The sequence below is a fragment of the Populus euphratica genome, unplaced genomic scaffold (genome assembly GCF_000495115.2).
Source record: "Populus euphratica unplaced genomic scaffold, PopEup_1.0 scaffold73.1, whole genome shotgun sequence".
Classification (NCBI taxonomy): domain Eukaryota; kingdom Viridiplantae; phylum Streptophyta; class Magnoliopsida; order Malpighiales; family Salicaceae; genus Populus; species Populus euphratica.
The window spans coordinates 124,496-141,093 of record NW_011499895.1 but is presented as its reverse complement, the minus strand read 5'-3'; the positions used below and the strand labels follow the sequence as shown (position 1 = coordinate 141,093).

The 16,598-nt window shown below is 35.7% G+C and overlaps 1 protein-coding gene across 1 annotated transcript; it reads left to right on the top strand.

Annotated features, from left to right (window-relative positions):
* Window positions 1–2,892: 2,892 nt before the first annotated feature.
* LOC105131877 (clustered mitochondria protein-like) lies at window positions 2,893–15,150 on the top strand. The gene is made up of 23 exons (XM_011035058.1): window positions 2,893–3,503; window positions 3,929–3,990; window positions 4,434–4,526; window positions 4,744–4,816; window positions 4,945–5,250; window positions 5,348–5,412; window positions 5,501–5,632; window positions 5,746–5,787; window positions 5,884–6,405; window positions 6,492–6,649; window positions 6,926–7,448; window positions 7,738–7,800; window positions 7,890–7,991; window positions 8,135–8,455; window positions 8,551–8,643; window positions 8,716–8,817; window positions 8,912–9,016; window positions 10,190–10,323; window positions 10,944–11,127; window positions 11,892–12,023; window positions 12,119–12,231; window positions 12,366–12,444; window positions 12,543–15,150. The coding sequence occupies exons 1-23, from the start codon at window positions 3,434–3,436 to the stop codon at window positions 14,667–14,669; spliced, it is 5,601 nt and encodes a 1,866-aa protein (XP_011033360.1). The 5' UTR covers window positions 2,893–3,433; the 3' UTR covers window positions 14,670–15,150.
* Window positions 15,151–16,598: the final 1,448 nt, after the last annotated feature.

The window sequence follows — 16,598 nt, the reverse complement described above, 5'->3', positions numbered from 1 at the left end:
AGTACTCTTAGGTTGTTTTTTCTTGAGAGGGAATTTATCTTTTAAGGCTGGTGTTTGAGGTATATACCATGCTCATTTTATATATTAGGTCTAGATATATAGATGAATACATAAAATATTTTTTCAGATACTTAATTAAGTTATTCAAGTTCTTGTAGCAACAAAAAGTTGACAAGCATTTGTTACTCTTTAATGACCAATAGTTGCTCGTACTTCACTTCTCACCTAAAAGTTAGGCTTCCATAATCTTATTATTAATCATGCCACTTTTTTTTTTGAGTTGGTCAAATAATACTTATGTTATATTAATATATTTTTACATTTTATAATTTGATTCTTATATGAAATTCAAGTCAATTTAAACAAGTTCTTTATATGTTATTTATTTGTTGTTTAAAAGTCAAATCATATACCTTTTAATGTTATCTGTTCTTAATTGCATGCTTAAAAAGCTCTTTTTTTTTTAATTGTCTTACAATTAAAAGTAGCACGCGTTTCTAAAAGTAGCCCACGACAATGCATGAATAACTTATCTAGTATGAACTACATAAATTAGCTAATATTGGTTTAACTCAAATTTATTTAATTTATTTTAATAGCACCTTTAAATGATTATCAATTTTCTACAAAATAAATCTCGCCATATATATTGAAATTTTCAACTTAACAATAAAATTGATAAAATATAAAACATACCTATTAAATAAGACATTATTTATTTCATTAGAAAACATCTTAGTTTCAAAATTAAAATTAATTTCATTAAATTACAAACAAATATAATTTTTTAAAATCTTAAAAAACCATAATATTTACAAATCATACATTTATACAACAAATTTCTATGAGAAAGAGTTATAAAACAGGTAAACACACAAACAAACTACGTATACTATATCAAAATGTCAAAAAATTAACATTTTAAAAAATTAGTAATAAAAAAGGTAGTTTTACTTACTTGACGTAGGGAATTCTAGAAAAAAGCTAACCACAACAGGGATGTTGATAGACTGAGTGTTGGAATAACTGAATTTGTGGTGATGAGAGTTTGATTTGTGATGAGAGTTTGATTTGTGATGAAATAAAAGAGATTTCTATTATTCGCATAGAAGAAGAAGAAGAAAAAGAAGAAGATCGGGGGAGGTTGCTAAATCATAACTTAAATAATATCAATGAATATTAACGATGAGTTTATTTCATTGCTAAAACCATCTGTAACAATGATTATTCTTTTTATTCCTTCTTTTTATATTGTAATTCCTTGGTATACACCAAAGAAAAATTTATGTCAGTATACACTAGAGGTGAATATTTTCGGTTCGGTTTTTACCTATATACACAACCAAATTGAAATTTTGTAAAATATATAAAAAAACTAAAACCAAACTGAAGTGACTGATTTGGTTTGGTTTGGTTATTTTAAATTAAAAACCAAAACCTAACTGACCAGTTTCAATTCGGTTTGATTATTTTATATTAAAAACTGAAAATTATATTGTCTTCTGGGCATTTTTTAGAGCTTCTAATAGGTTCTTTTTGGTTCAGTTTGATTTTTTCGGTTTGGTTTATTTCTTATATAAACTAGATCGATTCGATCAGTTTTTTGATTTCAAAATTATGAAATCGAAACCAATTTGAATTGATTTTTTAAATATTCTAATCAATTTAATTAATTTTTTTTATGATTGGATTGTTTTGATTTTCTAAATTTAATTAGTTTGTTGGTTTTTTTGCTCACCTCTAATGTATAACACCGAGGATATAATGAGATAATATTTTGTTTGTAAATTTTATTTATTGATGGGATTGTTTCTGTTAATATTTCTATTTTTATTTATCAATTTTTAATTGTGAGCCACAAGTTTATGAGAAACATGAGAGGTTTTTCTGGCCTTTAAAAAGAATCCCTTCAAATATTTTTGGAAATTTTTTAATATAATATTTTTTTAATATATTTTTAAATAAAAAATATTTTTTTAAAACAATATTTACCATAATACCAATCACTATTACTACCGACAGCATCAACACTGGCCTTTCGATTTTTCTTATCCGCGGCCCCATCAGAATCAATTTAACCGCATGCAGAGCCAGCTGAGGTGCTCTTTGAGGGGCAGCAGACAGATGTCTGTAACTGTCCAGAAACTCCTGATGTTGCTTCAGTGCCACTTGAGGAGCTGCATGCTGTTCGCATACCTGAATCCACCGTTCCTTAAAACCTGTGGCCTGATAAGAATTATATATAAGCCCCAATGGGGAACGAAGAGCACCAAACTTGTTGGGCTCTGGGGCACCCACCACCTTCTAGACAACATACATCTGATTTTATTTTATTTTGCAAAATAATAAGATTTTGGTAATAAAAAGAAATTGGTTCAGTCCACCTGTCACCCTATCATTCCTCAACCATTAAATTGAACGTAGAAAGAATTGGTATTAAGTAAGAATTTCACCATACATGGGCACAAGAAAATATTTTCTACGAGTAAAATATCAACTCCATGGAAAACCCATTTTTCCTTGCTTAGACCAGTATGCTAGCACCAAACACAGCCCAACTCTTAGCTACAACTTCAACAAGATATGTTCCTACACACTTGGCACACGTTTATAGGTTCCAAACTGTCATGCCAGCAAGTAAAATCTAGAAAGATGACGATCCATAATTAAATTAACTCTTTACAGTGACAAACTTGCACAGTACGTAGAACGAGTGAAAAAGGGTTCTGATGGCAGGGAAGCGATGAGGCAAGTTATAAAGAAAGAGAAAAATGAGAGGCCTGAAATGGTTTACCTTACATTCTTGTGCTACGCTCGCTTGTGTACAAGAAAGAACTTGGCTTACCTTATCCTATCCACCTCTCAAGCCCTCTCTCTCTCTCTCTCTCTCTCTCTCTTTATATGCTCTTCCCAGTAGCAGTCTCTCTCGTTCTCTCATATTCTCCTTAATTAGCCCATGTCCCAAGTTTTCCTTTCACTTTAAGATTTTATTATGCTCACCAATATCCTACACAAACTTCAATTCAGTTCCCTCTCTTTTCTTCTACTCTATCTGTCCCCATCCTTCTCCTCACCATATAAAAGCAGCTTCTTGCTTGAGCTATGAACTGGTTACGCATGCTTGCTAGCTAGCTTATCTCCCCTCCTTTAATTATCCCTCTGTTTATTAAAAAAGAATAAGAAATCTTGCACTTTTGCATTATTATTTTGTTTTCTTGGTGCTTACTGTCCTTGCTACACATATATTTGTTTCTTAATTCCTTGGGGTTTTTTCTTATGAGTGTTCGACGAAAGATTCTGTAATTTTTTTTTCCATGCAGAGAAGTTTAGTCGATAAATTCAATCTGGGATATAGTTTTTATCGTCAATTGAAGGAGTAGTTCTTATATAACCAATCAAAACATATTTCTTTTCCTTCATTCGCAACAACGATATGGCTCCCAAGACTGGAAAGGCCAAGCCTCATAAAGCTAAAGGAGAGAAAAAGAAGAAGGAAGAAAAAGGTTTATTAATTCTATCATATATATATATTCATTGCATCAGTCATCATATTACTTTCTTCTTCTTCTTCTTCTTCTTCTCTATATATCTACATGTATATTTCCTTTCCACTTCCATGTCTTTTCTCTTTTCAAAAGTGAAAATCCAACTCTTATGCGTGCGTGTGTTATGCTCAATGGCTATCTTTTTATCTTATTGACTTTATTATAAGATCGAAAATGTATGGCTCACAAATTTTCTTTTCCATTTTCTTATCCTTTCTGCAACCAATTGGACCTTTTAGCTAGATTGCTTAGATAAAAACATTCTGTGTGTGTATGCATATGATATGAATGCGAGCAAGTCGATGGACTGAATTATTGTCATTTATTTATTTATTTTGAGAATGCTGAATCTGGGTCTTGCTGATTTTGTATGGAATGTACAGTTTTGCCTACTGTCATAGAAGTCACCGTTGAAACGCCGGACGATTCTCAAGTGTCTCTCAAGGTAAATGTACTTTCCTAGCTAGTATTCCCTCCCTGTCGTTATAGTTTTTCTTCATTAATTCCAAAACTCAACCCTTTGAACTACTTTTCTTAACTGGTGATATTAGCATAAGATTTAAGAGTTTAAGTTTTAGAAATTTTGGAGTTAATACTTTCATAGTTTTTTTGTTGTTGAGTTTTTAATTAAATAATATAAAAATTAAAGAAAAAACTGTTCAAAATTAATTAAGTTATATTGACTTTAAGAATAATATATCTCTATTGATCCAAAAAAAATATAATTTCTTTTGTCAAATTAATTATTAATTTTTTTCTGCTTTTTCATATTTGTTTTGTTGTTTTTGGTAGGTATATATTTCGATAGTACTCCTGTTTTATTATTATACATTTTCTATTTTTTCTGCTTGGTTTGTAAGGCCTTTTTTTTGTTCCATATATTTGTAGGGCATCTCCACGGACAGGATCTTGGATGTAAGAAAGCTTTTGGGTGTGAATGTCGAGACATGCCACTTGACCAATTTCTCCTTATCTCACGAGGTAACTAGCCCTTCTATTTTAATTAATTTACACTCTTAACCCCACACTAATTTTTTTTTGTGAATTTTTAACTTTAAATTCATTTTTTTAGGTATTTTTAATTAATATAAAAAATATATATTTTTTAAAATGTTTTAATATATTAAAAAAAAAACAATAATTGGAGTGCTAACGGCTCTTTTTCCCTCAAACTCATTGACTCCTACCACACTCACAGGTGCGGGGACCCAGACTCAAAGATTCAGTGGACATCATCTTGCTCAAACCCTGCCACCTCACCATTACAGAAGGTAAGCTTCTCATATCAACGGTCAAAAATTCAACACCCACTCTATCTCACTAAGCACCACCAACAGCGTACTGCTACCCAAACAACCCCGATTTGTTGCTTAACGAGAATTCAAAATTTCTGTTGCAGAGGACTACACAGAAGAACAATCCATAGCTCACATCCACCGACTCCTCGACATCGTCGCCTGCACCACCTCATTTGGCGCCTCTTCCACTTCTCCGACAAAAACACCGGGTCGAACCGGAGGTTCAAAGGAGTCTTGTTCGACTGAGACGGGCGGAGATAACAAGAAAATCGTGAACAAGAGTGGCAAGGATGCTTGTACGGACGCGATGGAGAAAGCGGATGCGGCTGTTTCCATGTGCCCGCCGCCACGGCTTGGCCAGTTTTATGAATTCTTCTCTTTCTCGCACCTCACGCCGCCGGTTCAATGTCAGCTTTCATTTTCATTATAATAATAACAACTACAATTATGCAAAAACATACGATTTTTTAATATAATTTTTTTTTTGAATTTTGTTGATTTCAGATATCAGGAGATCGAGTCGTCCTTTCCTTGAAGATAAAACGGAAGATGATTTCTTCCAGATAGACGTGAGAGTTTTTGCTTTTTATGAATAGTATGATTTTTAGTGGTTTTGGTTTAAAATTAAGGAATATTTTTGGAAATGGAAAAATTCAGGTTAGGGTTTGCAGTGGGAAGCCAATGACAATTGTTGCTTCTCGGGAAGGATTCTATCCAGCTGGAAAACGCGCTCTTCTTTGTCGCTCTTTGGTTAGTTTGTTGCAGCAGATTAGCAGATTTTTTGATTCTGTAAGTTCTAATTCCAAACTGACATGTCGTTTGTGTGTTTTCGCTTTATTTTTACTATGAAAATCAAAGTTAGTCACTGGTGGTGTTTTTGAAGCCATAATTTTTTGTTTTAGGCATACAAAGCTCTTATGAAAGCTTTCACTGAGCATAATAAAGTAAGCCTTCCCTTCTCTTTAGCTCTTAGGTTTTAATATGACTATAAGAGATGTTTGATTGTTAATTTTGTATTTTATGTTAATTGTTTGTTTCAGTTTGGTAACCTTCCTTATGGTTTTCGAGCGAACTCGTGGGTTGTTCCACCGCTTGTTGCTGATAATCCTTCTGTTTTTCCTCCACTTCCTGTGGAGGATGAGAATTGGGGAGGTAATGGAGGAGGACAAGGAAGAGATGGGAAACATGATTACAGGCCATGGGCGAAGGAGTTTGCGATTTTGGCAACAATGCCTTGTAAAACAGCAGAAGAAAGGCAAATTCGGGACCGGAAAGCCTTTCTACTCCATAGTTTATTTGTCGATGTTTCTGTTTTTAAAGCTGTTGCAGCAATCAAAAGTATCATTGAAAATCAGTGCTTTTTAAGTGATACTGTGAAGTCGTTTTTGCATGAGGAAAGAGTTGGAGATTTGATTATTATCATTACGAGAGATGTGTCAGATGCTAGCTCCAAGTTGGATTATAAAAATGATGGGTGTCAGGTTCTTGGAGTGTCACAGGAAGAACTAGCTCGGAGAAATTTACTTAAGGGAATAACTGCTGATGAAAGTGCAACTGTTCATGTGAGTAGTCTAATTGCTACATTTGCTCATTATGTTTTTCCTGAAGTAGTTGTATGAGTTGCTGAAGTGGACTTATGATCTTGTAGGATACTCCCACTTTAGGTGTAGTGGTTGTTCGACATTGTGGCTTCACAGCTGTTGTTAAAGTTTCTTCTGAGGTGAACTGCGAAGGGGATCCTATTCCCCAGGACATTTCCATTGAGGACCACCCTGAAGGAGGCGCCAATGCCTTAAATGTTAATAGGTCAGTTCTTTTCAAACGCTTTATTGCTGTTGAGGACACGCATTTATTCATGTTTTAGTCCTAATGAACTGCTTATTTGTTGAATCCTCGTAAATCAGATCAGTTTTCTCTTAACTCTTCTCTGTTTCTTAATGACACATGGATATGTGTATGCAATTGTACTCAAACAGACCCACTATCCAGAGAAATTACGCTTCGATGGCTTATAATAAAATCCATTGTTCCATAAGAGCATCCTCAGTTGTTAATTGTCATTTTCTTTAAATTACTTTTCAGCATGAGGATGCTATTGCATAAGTCATCGACACCCCAGTCATCCAATACACTCCAGCGACTACAAGGTGGAGATCTCGAAAGTTTACACTCTGCCAGGTCTTTGGTGAGGAAAATACTAGAGGATAGTTTGTTGAAGCTACAGGAAGAATCCAGTAGATACACGAAATCTATCAGATGGGAGCTAGGAGCATGTTGGGTTCAACATTTGCAAAATCAAGCTGCGGGGAAAACTGAGGCTAAGAAAAATGAAGAAAATAATCCTGAGCCTGCTGTCAAGGGGCTTGGAAAGCAAGGTGCATTGTTAAGGGAGATAAAGAAGAAAACTGATGTCAAAACCGGCAAAACTGAAGAGGGAAAGGATGTTTATGCTGGTAACAACCTTGACATGAGCAAGAAACCTGATAGCACTAATCAGGAGGAATTGGAGAAAAAAGATGAGGAAATGAAAGTTATATGGAAAAAGCTGCTTCCTGAAGCAGCATATCTGCGACTTAGAGAATCAGAAACCCGTCTTCACCTCAAGGTTTGTTTACTAATTGCCAAGGAGAAAATCCATCTGCTTAATTTTGTTCTGTGTATTTTTCTAGACTTAAATAACTAACTCATTTCTTCAAGAGTTGATCTTCAGGGAGTCTTGAACTTCTATATTTACTTGCTTATATTTAATGCTAAATATTTAACATTAATTATTTATAATTATCATTGTGATAATTGCTTATTTATCTTGTTGAGAAGAGGAACCTCCAGTATTCTGATTTTATCAATCAATCATATTCAAATTCATATTTGCTGTGGTTATGTTGATTTTGCAGACACCTGATGAGTTGATTGAAATGGCATATAAATACTATGCTGACACTGCTCTTCCAAAACTGGTTAGTTTTTTGATAATTGACATTTCTTTTTTGAATCCTGAGATGTTTCAGTGTTAACATGAGTGTTTCATGTGGCTTCAATATCTTAGGTGGCAGATTTTGGCTCCCTGGAACTTTCACCAGTTGATGGAAGAACATTGACAGATTTTATGCATACACGGGGTTTGCAGATGCGTTCTTTGGGGCGCGTGGTAATTTACTTTTTGTGAAAGTTCTGTCTTGTTATTTTCTATTCCAAACAATAAAATCTTTTGTTAATGCTATCAGAGCTGGCTTATCTATGTAGCTGGATTCAGAAGCTTTATTATTTTTTTCTTTTCTTCTATCATTCTAGGTTGAACTTGCAGACAAGCTCCCTCACGTGCAATCACTATGTATACATGAAATGATTGTCCGAGCCTACAAGCACATTTTACAAGCTGTTGTGGCATCAGTTAATGATGTTGCTGACTTGGCTGCTTGCATTGCATCATGTCTAAATATATTGTTAGGAACGCCTTCAACTGAAACTGAGGACTCAGATATCATAAATGATGAGAAACTAAAGTGTAAGTGGGTGGAAACCTTCGTTGGAAAGAGGTTTGGGTGGCAGTGGAAGCATGAGAGCTACCAGGATCTGAGAAAGTTTGCCATTCTTCGTGGACTGTCCCACAAGGTTTGAATATATGACCCTTCTGCTACTGCTTGAGAGGCCTCACAGTGCGTATAATAATCCATCTTAAGTTTACAAGTGAAGTCATCTTCTGTCAGGTTGGCCTTGAGCTTCTTCCCAGGGACTATGATATGGACAATGCTTCTCCTTTCAAGAGGTCTGATATTATAAGCATGGTCCCCGTATACAAGGTAAAGATACTAGTAACTAGTTTTAAAACTTTCATTTTTCTTGTAGTATCTGACAATATACTTCTCCTATAGCATGTTGCATGTTCATCTGCGGATGGACGTACCCTGCTAGAATCATCCAAAACTTCCTTAGATAAAGGTAAATTGGAGGATGCTGTAAACTATGGAACTAAGGTACATTATAACTTTTCTTGTGGAGATGACTTCTTACTCTTATCAATTTGTAAAACCAGTAATGTAAACATATATGTGATATTGAATTTTGAAGGCACTGTCAAAACTCGTGTCAGTCTGTGGCCCTTACCATCGAATGACTGCGGGAGCGTACAGTCTTCTGGCTGTAGTTCTCTACCATACTGGGGATTTTAATCAGGTACGAGCTTTAATATGTTTTAGAACTTCTATACATCCACTGAATGCCAAACAATAAGTAGCAGCAGCATGTATCTTGTTATTTAAACTTTCGGGAAACTCAAGATAGTGGAATTTATAGTTAATGTCTTCTTTGTCTTTCTCAAAATGATTTGAACATCAATTTTCTCCTTTTTTAATTGGTTTGGTTTGTTTGGCATGTTGATGATCACATGTTTAATAATGAGCACAATTTTGCTCAGTTTTGTTATACGTGGAAGAAGGACTATCTTGTCACTTGGCTTTTCTACATATATCAAGGATATTGAATTTTCTTTGCATAAACAAATGGATTCAAGATGATAAGCAAAAGAAATAATAGAAGGATACAAATTAAACTCTGAGAAAGAAGAATAGTTGGGAGTTAAGTTTGGTTAGAAATCTTAATACATGTTTAGTTGTCATGGATACCTCACCTCGTGATGCCTGTCTTGACATGATACTCTGAGTTTGACTTTGAAAAAGATCTAAGCGTAGCTATGAGTCCTAAAGAGCTTGAATATAAACAGTTTAGAGTGTTTACAGTATGTAAAAGAACAAGATTGCTATTTGATTCCTGAAGGTTTGGTAAATACTTTATGCTTTTATGTGATTGGTATTTTTATTATGAGGTTAATGTGTTTCATTGTGCAATTACCAAAAATCAAGAACCTCCGAGTTCTATACTGATCTCTAATACTCTATCTATAGTTCTATACTGGTGTGCGTTTCCATGTTCTTCATTAGGTATTTTGTGTTGTTTATGGAGAATCACAATTAGATAAAGGGAGAATTCACTCCCATACTTCTTTACATGATAATCCTAGCTACTGCGGGGGGGGATTTGAAACAGTAATATAAATAAAGAAGACAACTTGAATGAAGTCCATGAAATCCAAAAGGAGAGAGCAATTAAAGTTCGAAATTCTTTTGTATCTTAAGTACAATCTGAATCGAGTAAAGTAGCAGTTTCACATGTGAGGTAAAACTTGTAAAGGGAGCAGTTTCCATAACAAATAGGGTATGCTGTACTTTTTTTGAAGTAGTACCTTCAAGATTCAAGATTCAAGCGCACCATTACATGTTTTAATATATTTCTGCTTGTCATCTAATTGGTGTAGTGATTTTCTGTTCTGACCTCCTCCACTTTATTTAGGCTACCATTTATCAACAAAAAGCATTGGATATTAATGAGAGGGAGCTTGGACTTGATCATCCTGATACAATGAAAAGTTACGGGGATCTGGCTGTCTTTTACTATCGTCTTCAACATACGGAATTGGCCTTGAAGTACGTTTTCATATTTTCCTAACCAAAAAATAATTTTCTACCTCACTCTGGTCCCACAATGGCTATCCTCTCTACTTTTTCATAGCTTTATGTGGTGCTATGGGCTACTGTATGGTGCTATGTGATGAGTATAAAATTTTATTGAGGTTCTTAGCGTGTAGAATTCAAGCTTGTCTCACTTTATTCACTGGTAGGACAATAGATAAACTCCTTAGTTAAAGGCAAGAGGGACTTCTATCTATTTAAATCGTGGAAAGAAAATATAATTGTCAAATAAAAGATCATGTTATTTGGGGCTTCCATTATTCCTTACTAGTTAAAATTAATTATCTCATAGGAGGTTTCTGAAATGCTCTCAAGGAAAACCAAAACACCAACATCGAGACAAATAGCTTTCACATCAAAAAGGGGGTCTTAGAAAGGAATTTTAGGAATTTTTCACACACACTGTGCTGGAAAAACAAAGAATCTGATGCCAACCTGTGATAAAATAAAATAAAATTATGGTGCTGGAGTGGGGCAGGCAGTATATCTATAAGAATGAAATATAGTTAATTCTTTCAGGAGTTATAACCAGTATCAAGGGAAATGCCCTAATGGCTACCTTTTTGCTTTTCCAGGTATGTCAATCGTGCACTATATCTTTTGCATCTAACGTGCGGGCCATCTCATCCAAATACTGCTGCGACGTATATCAATGTAGCAATGATGGAAGAAGGATTAGGGAACGTGCATGTTGCTCTTAGGTACCTTCACGAGGCTCTAAAGTGTAACCAGAGACTTCTTGGAGCGGATCATATACAGGCAAGTTCTTTCCTCCTCTCCTCTCTCAATAAGAAAACTTTAACAGTTTGGTTATTCATACAGCCTTCAATCAGAAGCAAAAAATAGAAAATAGTAATTATATACTACAAAATCTGAAATGCATAATCATCCTCTCCAATTTGTACTATACACACCAGTTACTGTTGGCAAGCCAGCTCTTCCTTATATTGGCTGCTTCTTACTTTTTGGCTGACTTTCAAGGCTTGGTCAAGAAAATGTTTGTTTTCCTTATACAGCATAAGTTATTATGGTCTTTCTTCCGTGATTTACAGATAGCCTTCACTACTCAAAATAATTAATACCTAGAAAATGAAACAAGAAGGTTAAACTGATTCAATAGTTGTGTTAAAAATGTTAAGGGCCTGACTAGAGTTAGAATTTCAATAAATGATATTACCATCATTGAACTCGCTATTCTCTCAACTTTGATATCCTTGGTTGATTTGGATATCTTTAGACGCAACCAAATTAAACAATCCAGAATTATAAAGTGGGGCAACTAGAAGGGCTGAGACTTGAGAGGCAGTAGTGGATCTATGACTAAAACAGATTTACTCGTTTGAAAAACCAATAACATTTCAAAAGGTATGTCTAGATTAAACATTGAATATACAAATCCAGAAATCCTGCCTCTTGAATCCAACCCCTTGCCAATTGTGTGTGTGCATGTATGCACATGTCCACTTTTTAATGAAGGTAATAGCTTGCATTGTCATGTCTTAACGCGTTTCTGGCTTCTTCAGACTGCTGCCAGCTACCATGCCATAGCAATTGCTCTGTCATTGATGGAAGTTTACTCCTTAAGTGTTCAGCATGAACAGACTACTCTGCAAATACTGCAGGCCAAACTTGGACCTGAGGATTTACGCACTCAGGTAGTATGAAGTTTAATATTTCAATTTTCAATAGTCAAATCTCATATTTTCCTGTGATTCTTGTTCCTTATATCTGTACACGATGGCTTTTACAGGATGCAGCTGCATGGCTTGAATATTTTGAGTCAAAGGCTCTGGAGCAGCAAGAAGCCGCGCGCAACGGTACTCCAAAGCCAGATGCCTCGATCTCCAGTAAAGGTCATTTAAGGTAACAATCAGCAGACATCTAATATGCTCTTTATAATGGTCCATGGTAGCAAGTTTTCTTTTCTTTTTGTACTGAATTCCTTGATATCATGTGTTAATAACAACTCTATGCAATATTTTCTTGTATTGGATCAGTGTATCAGATCTTTTGGATTATATAACACCAGATGCAGATATGAAAGCAAGAGAAGCACAAAAGAAAGCTCGTGCAAAGGTCATAAACTCTTGTACCTGCATATTTTTGCTTATGCTACTGATATTAACTTTTCTCTTTTCTGAAATAATGGCTGAAGTTTTCTTTTCATCATGCAGGTTAAAGGCAAACCAGGCCAAAATGGGGAGACAGTCTCGGATGAATACCAGAAGGATGAAATATTGTCACCAACTTATCCAATTGCTGAAAATTCAAGTGATAAGGAAAACAAATCTGAAACTCAATTTGCAGAGCCTGGGAATGAAAAATCTGATTCTGGTCTTCCAGATCAGTCATTGTTGAAGACTGATGATAAGACCCAAGAGGAAGACTCAGATGAAGGATGGCAAGAAGCTGTTCCTAAAGGTCGTTCACCTACAAGTCGCAAATCTTCTGGTTCAAGGAGGCCAAGCCTAGCCAAATTGAATACTAACTTCATGAATTTACCCCAGTCATCAAGATTCCGAGGAAAGCCTAACCATTTTGCATCCCCTAAAACATCACCGCATGATCCTGCAGCTTCCACTGGACTGACAGTTCCTGTTCCTAAAAAGTTTGTCAAGAGTGCCAGCTTCAGTACAAAAGTAAATAATTCTGGTGCCTCCACTGGTGGAGCAGAGAAATCAAGTATCCCTAAATCAGCCCCAGCTACCCCTGCCTCAACTGAGCAAGTTGCCAAAGCAGCCCCAACAGCAAGTCCAATCAGCGTGCAGTCAGCTGGAAAAATCTTTTCCTATAAAGAAGTTGCTTTGGCTCCTCCTGGGACAATTGTGAAAGCAGTAGCAGAACAGTTGCCGAAAGGAAATCTTCCAATGGGACCAAGTAGTCAGGGTAGCAATGAGACATCTGCAACTGATGTCACATCAGGAGAGGTGACAACATTAAAAGCTGCAGAGGTAGAAAACTTTCTGAAACCTGAAGCAGTGAAACATCTTCCAGCTTCAGAGGGAATGAAAAGTCATGTCGATCAAAAGAAAGAAACAGAAGTACGGGGTTTGGTGGCGACAGAGAAACTCGAAGGAAAGAAGTCTGCTGTTGAGGATCGCACTGATAAAGAGGACAATGGTGCTGAAATTAAAATAGTTGCTGTTAAAGTTAATACCTCAGAAGCTGGAAATATTTCATTCTCGGGTAATGAGAATTTGGATACTTCCAAGGATTCAAATACCATCTCTTCCCCAACTGAAGTGCCAGAAACACGAGTATCAGATGGTTTCCCAGCAGCTTCCCCTGATATGGAACCTCAATCTACTTCAACTGAAAATTCTGGTTTGATGGAAAAAGATGCTTCAATCTCAAATGAAGAGGTAGAAGATGTGAATACTCTGGATCCATCTAGTGACAATACAAATGCTAAGGCATTGTCGACTGAAGGAGGAAAGCAAGACGAAACAGAAACTGGTAAGGAGACAACCAAGAAACTTTCTGCGGCTGCACCACCATTTAACCCATCCACAATTCCAGTTTTTGGCTCAGTTACCATTCCAGGATTCAAAGATCATGGAGGACTTCTTCCTTCACCAGTGAATATTCCTCCAATGCTTAATGTCAATCCTGTTCGCAGATCACCTCATCAGTCAGCAACAGCTAGGGTTCCATATGGTCCGAGGCTGTCTGGTGGTTTTAACAGATCTGGAAATCGCATCCCTCGTAACAAGCCGACCTTCAACAATGGTGAGCATACAGGGGATGGGAATCATTTCAGCCCTCCTAGAATAATGAACCCACATGCTGCTGAATTTGTGCCTGGCCAACCTTGGGTTCCCGATGGCTATTCAATGCTGCAAAATGGTTATATGGCTACCACGAATGGTATGCCAGTATCTCCAAATGGCTTCCCCATTTCCCCAACCAGTGTTCCCGTGTCACCAAATGGTTATCCAGCATTATTGAACGGTATTCAAGCAACTCAAAATGAATTTCCAGCCTCTCCAGTCAGTTCAGTAGAGACACCCATGTTAGTTTCTGTTGATGTTCGGGTTGAAAACAAGAGTGAAGTTGAAGCAGAGAATGGTGTTGAAACTTCTGCAATTGAAGTAGGAGTTGAAAACCAGTCAGGTGAGAAAGAACATCAAGAAGAAGATGTGAATCCCGAAATAGAAGAAAATCCTGCCGAGCTCCCAGAGACTAGTGGTACTGTTGTAGCAATAGAAACTTGTGATAGCTTGCCAATTGAGAAGAAACCAAGCAAGTGTTGGGCGGATTACAGCGATAATGAAGCTGATATTGTTGAGGTTGCAAGTTGAAAAATATCCTGAACTTTTCAAAGTTGGAAACTGGAAAGAAATCTGCTTGAGACTCAGGATGTGTGGCAATGAAAGAGACGAGAGAAACAATAAGCAACAACTGAAGGCCCCTGTAATGAGTGGGGAAGAGCAATGTTGCCGAGTCTGACATAATCATCTGTCTCGGGAATGTGTATATTTTCTGATAACGTTTGGTTTTATTGCAGCGAGGGAAGAGGGAGAATCGGTCTGATAGACTGGCATGTGAAAGACATACCATGACCATTGAACGATCTCAGTTATTTTGAGGAGAGCTCATGACACTTATTATAGTTTTTTTTTGGCTAATTTCCGTGTTATATCTTTTTGTTGGTTGTGAAATTCAAACACAATAACCTCGGAGGATTTATACTTTCCTGGATGTATCTTAGGGATGATAGATAGACACTATCAAAGTTCTTCAGAAATGAAGTTCCAAGTAACTTGCATGTGTTACAGTATCGCCCTAGATGTTATGTCTTGTTATGTCGTCCGATTATCATAATAGGATTCCTCACAAGTGCCTTAAGATCTTGCAGGAGATCAACACAAGTTAGTTTCTTAAAAAGCCATGGAAATGACTTGCCCAGCTGCAACGCTTATACATGTAATTATGTGTTCACGAAGTCGAATTGAATCGCTGTTCTCTGGTAAGGTAACTATTCTCTATTCTGAATAGAATTGAAGATACTTATTTATAATAATACAATGAAAGTCTTGCAACATGAGGGAGGAAATTCATGAAAAAACATGCTGTCAACAATTAGCTAGCTTAGTGCAAAATGCCTACATAACATGCGCGCAGGCTGGTGATCTCATCATAACTAGTGTGGCAGCAGAGTGAGAAAGTGCTGCTAGAACAATAAACACATGAAAAATCTGATGGCTGTGCCCTGCAATGTCAAATGCACCAATATGGAGGTTAGATAAAAGAACCGTGGATTGGGGTTGCAATAGAAGGTATAATAGACGGGAGCAAGGAATGAAGAAACTATCTCAAGGGAGATGCCAGCATAATCTAGGCGCCAAAAGAACAAATTGTAACGTTTGGAATGGCAAGCAAGGAGGTGAGAGAGGGAGCTGCAGACCAGGCACACCATCGTCCCAGATAAGAAAACGAACCATGATCATCTAGGAATACCATCACCAGAACCATCCTGTTCATGGAGGACTGATTGCTCTGAACCGTGCCTCATCAAGTCCGAATCCTGGAAACAAGCATTCAAAAATAGAGTACCGCACACTGAACAAATTTAAAGAAAAAAACATATAAAGGCCTGGAGTGTTGTAACATTGCATAATCTTTAAGGACTAAGTTTTTATTTTATCCTAAAATGAGAATTGAATAGCATAATAGTTAATAACTAGCCTTGTTGCGTGTTTCTCCCGCATGGCCGATTTTATTTTATTTTTTTATAAAAAATAATATTTAGGTATTAAAATGGCATTTAAAAAACATACAAAAGTGTTCATGATAAATGTATAATAACATTAATTAGAACTAAGTCAGTACAAGATATTTTATCAAACTTATAGCTTAAATTATGGAATTGGAACAATTCAATAAAAAAAATAAAAAGAAATATAAAGTTTTTTTTAAATATGTTAATTTTTTAAATTTGTAACCAAAATCATTAGACCTGAAATATCTTATTTAAAAAAAATCATGAAATTTAATTATCAATAAATTAAATATTAACAAATAAAATTAAAAAAAAAAAGAATTTCAGTCATATAAAAGGATTGAAAAAATATCAATTTAAAGAATGAGGATTAAAATCACTATTACTACTATTATTACTAATTAATTCATTATTGTTATTATTATTATTATTATTATCACTATCACTATTTCTATTATTATTATTATTATTGCTATTACTATTATCATTATTATCATCACAATCATTA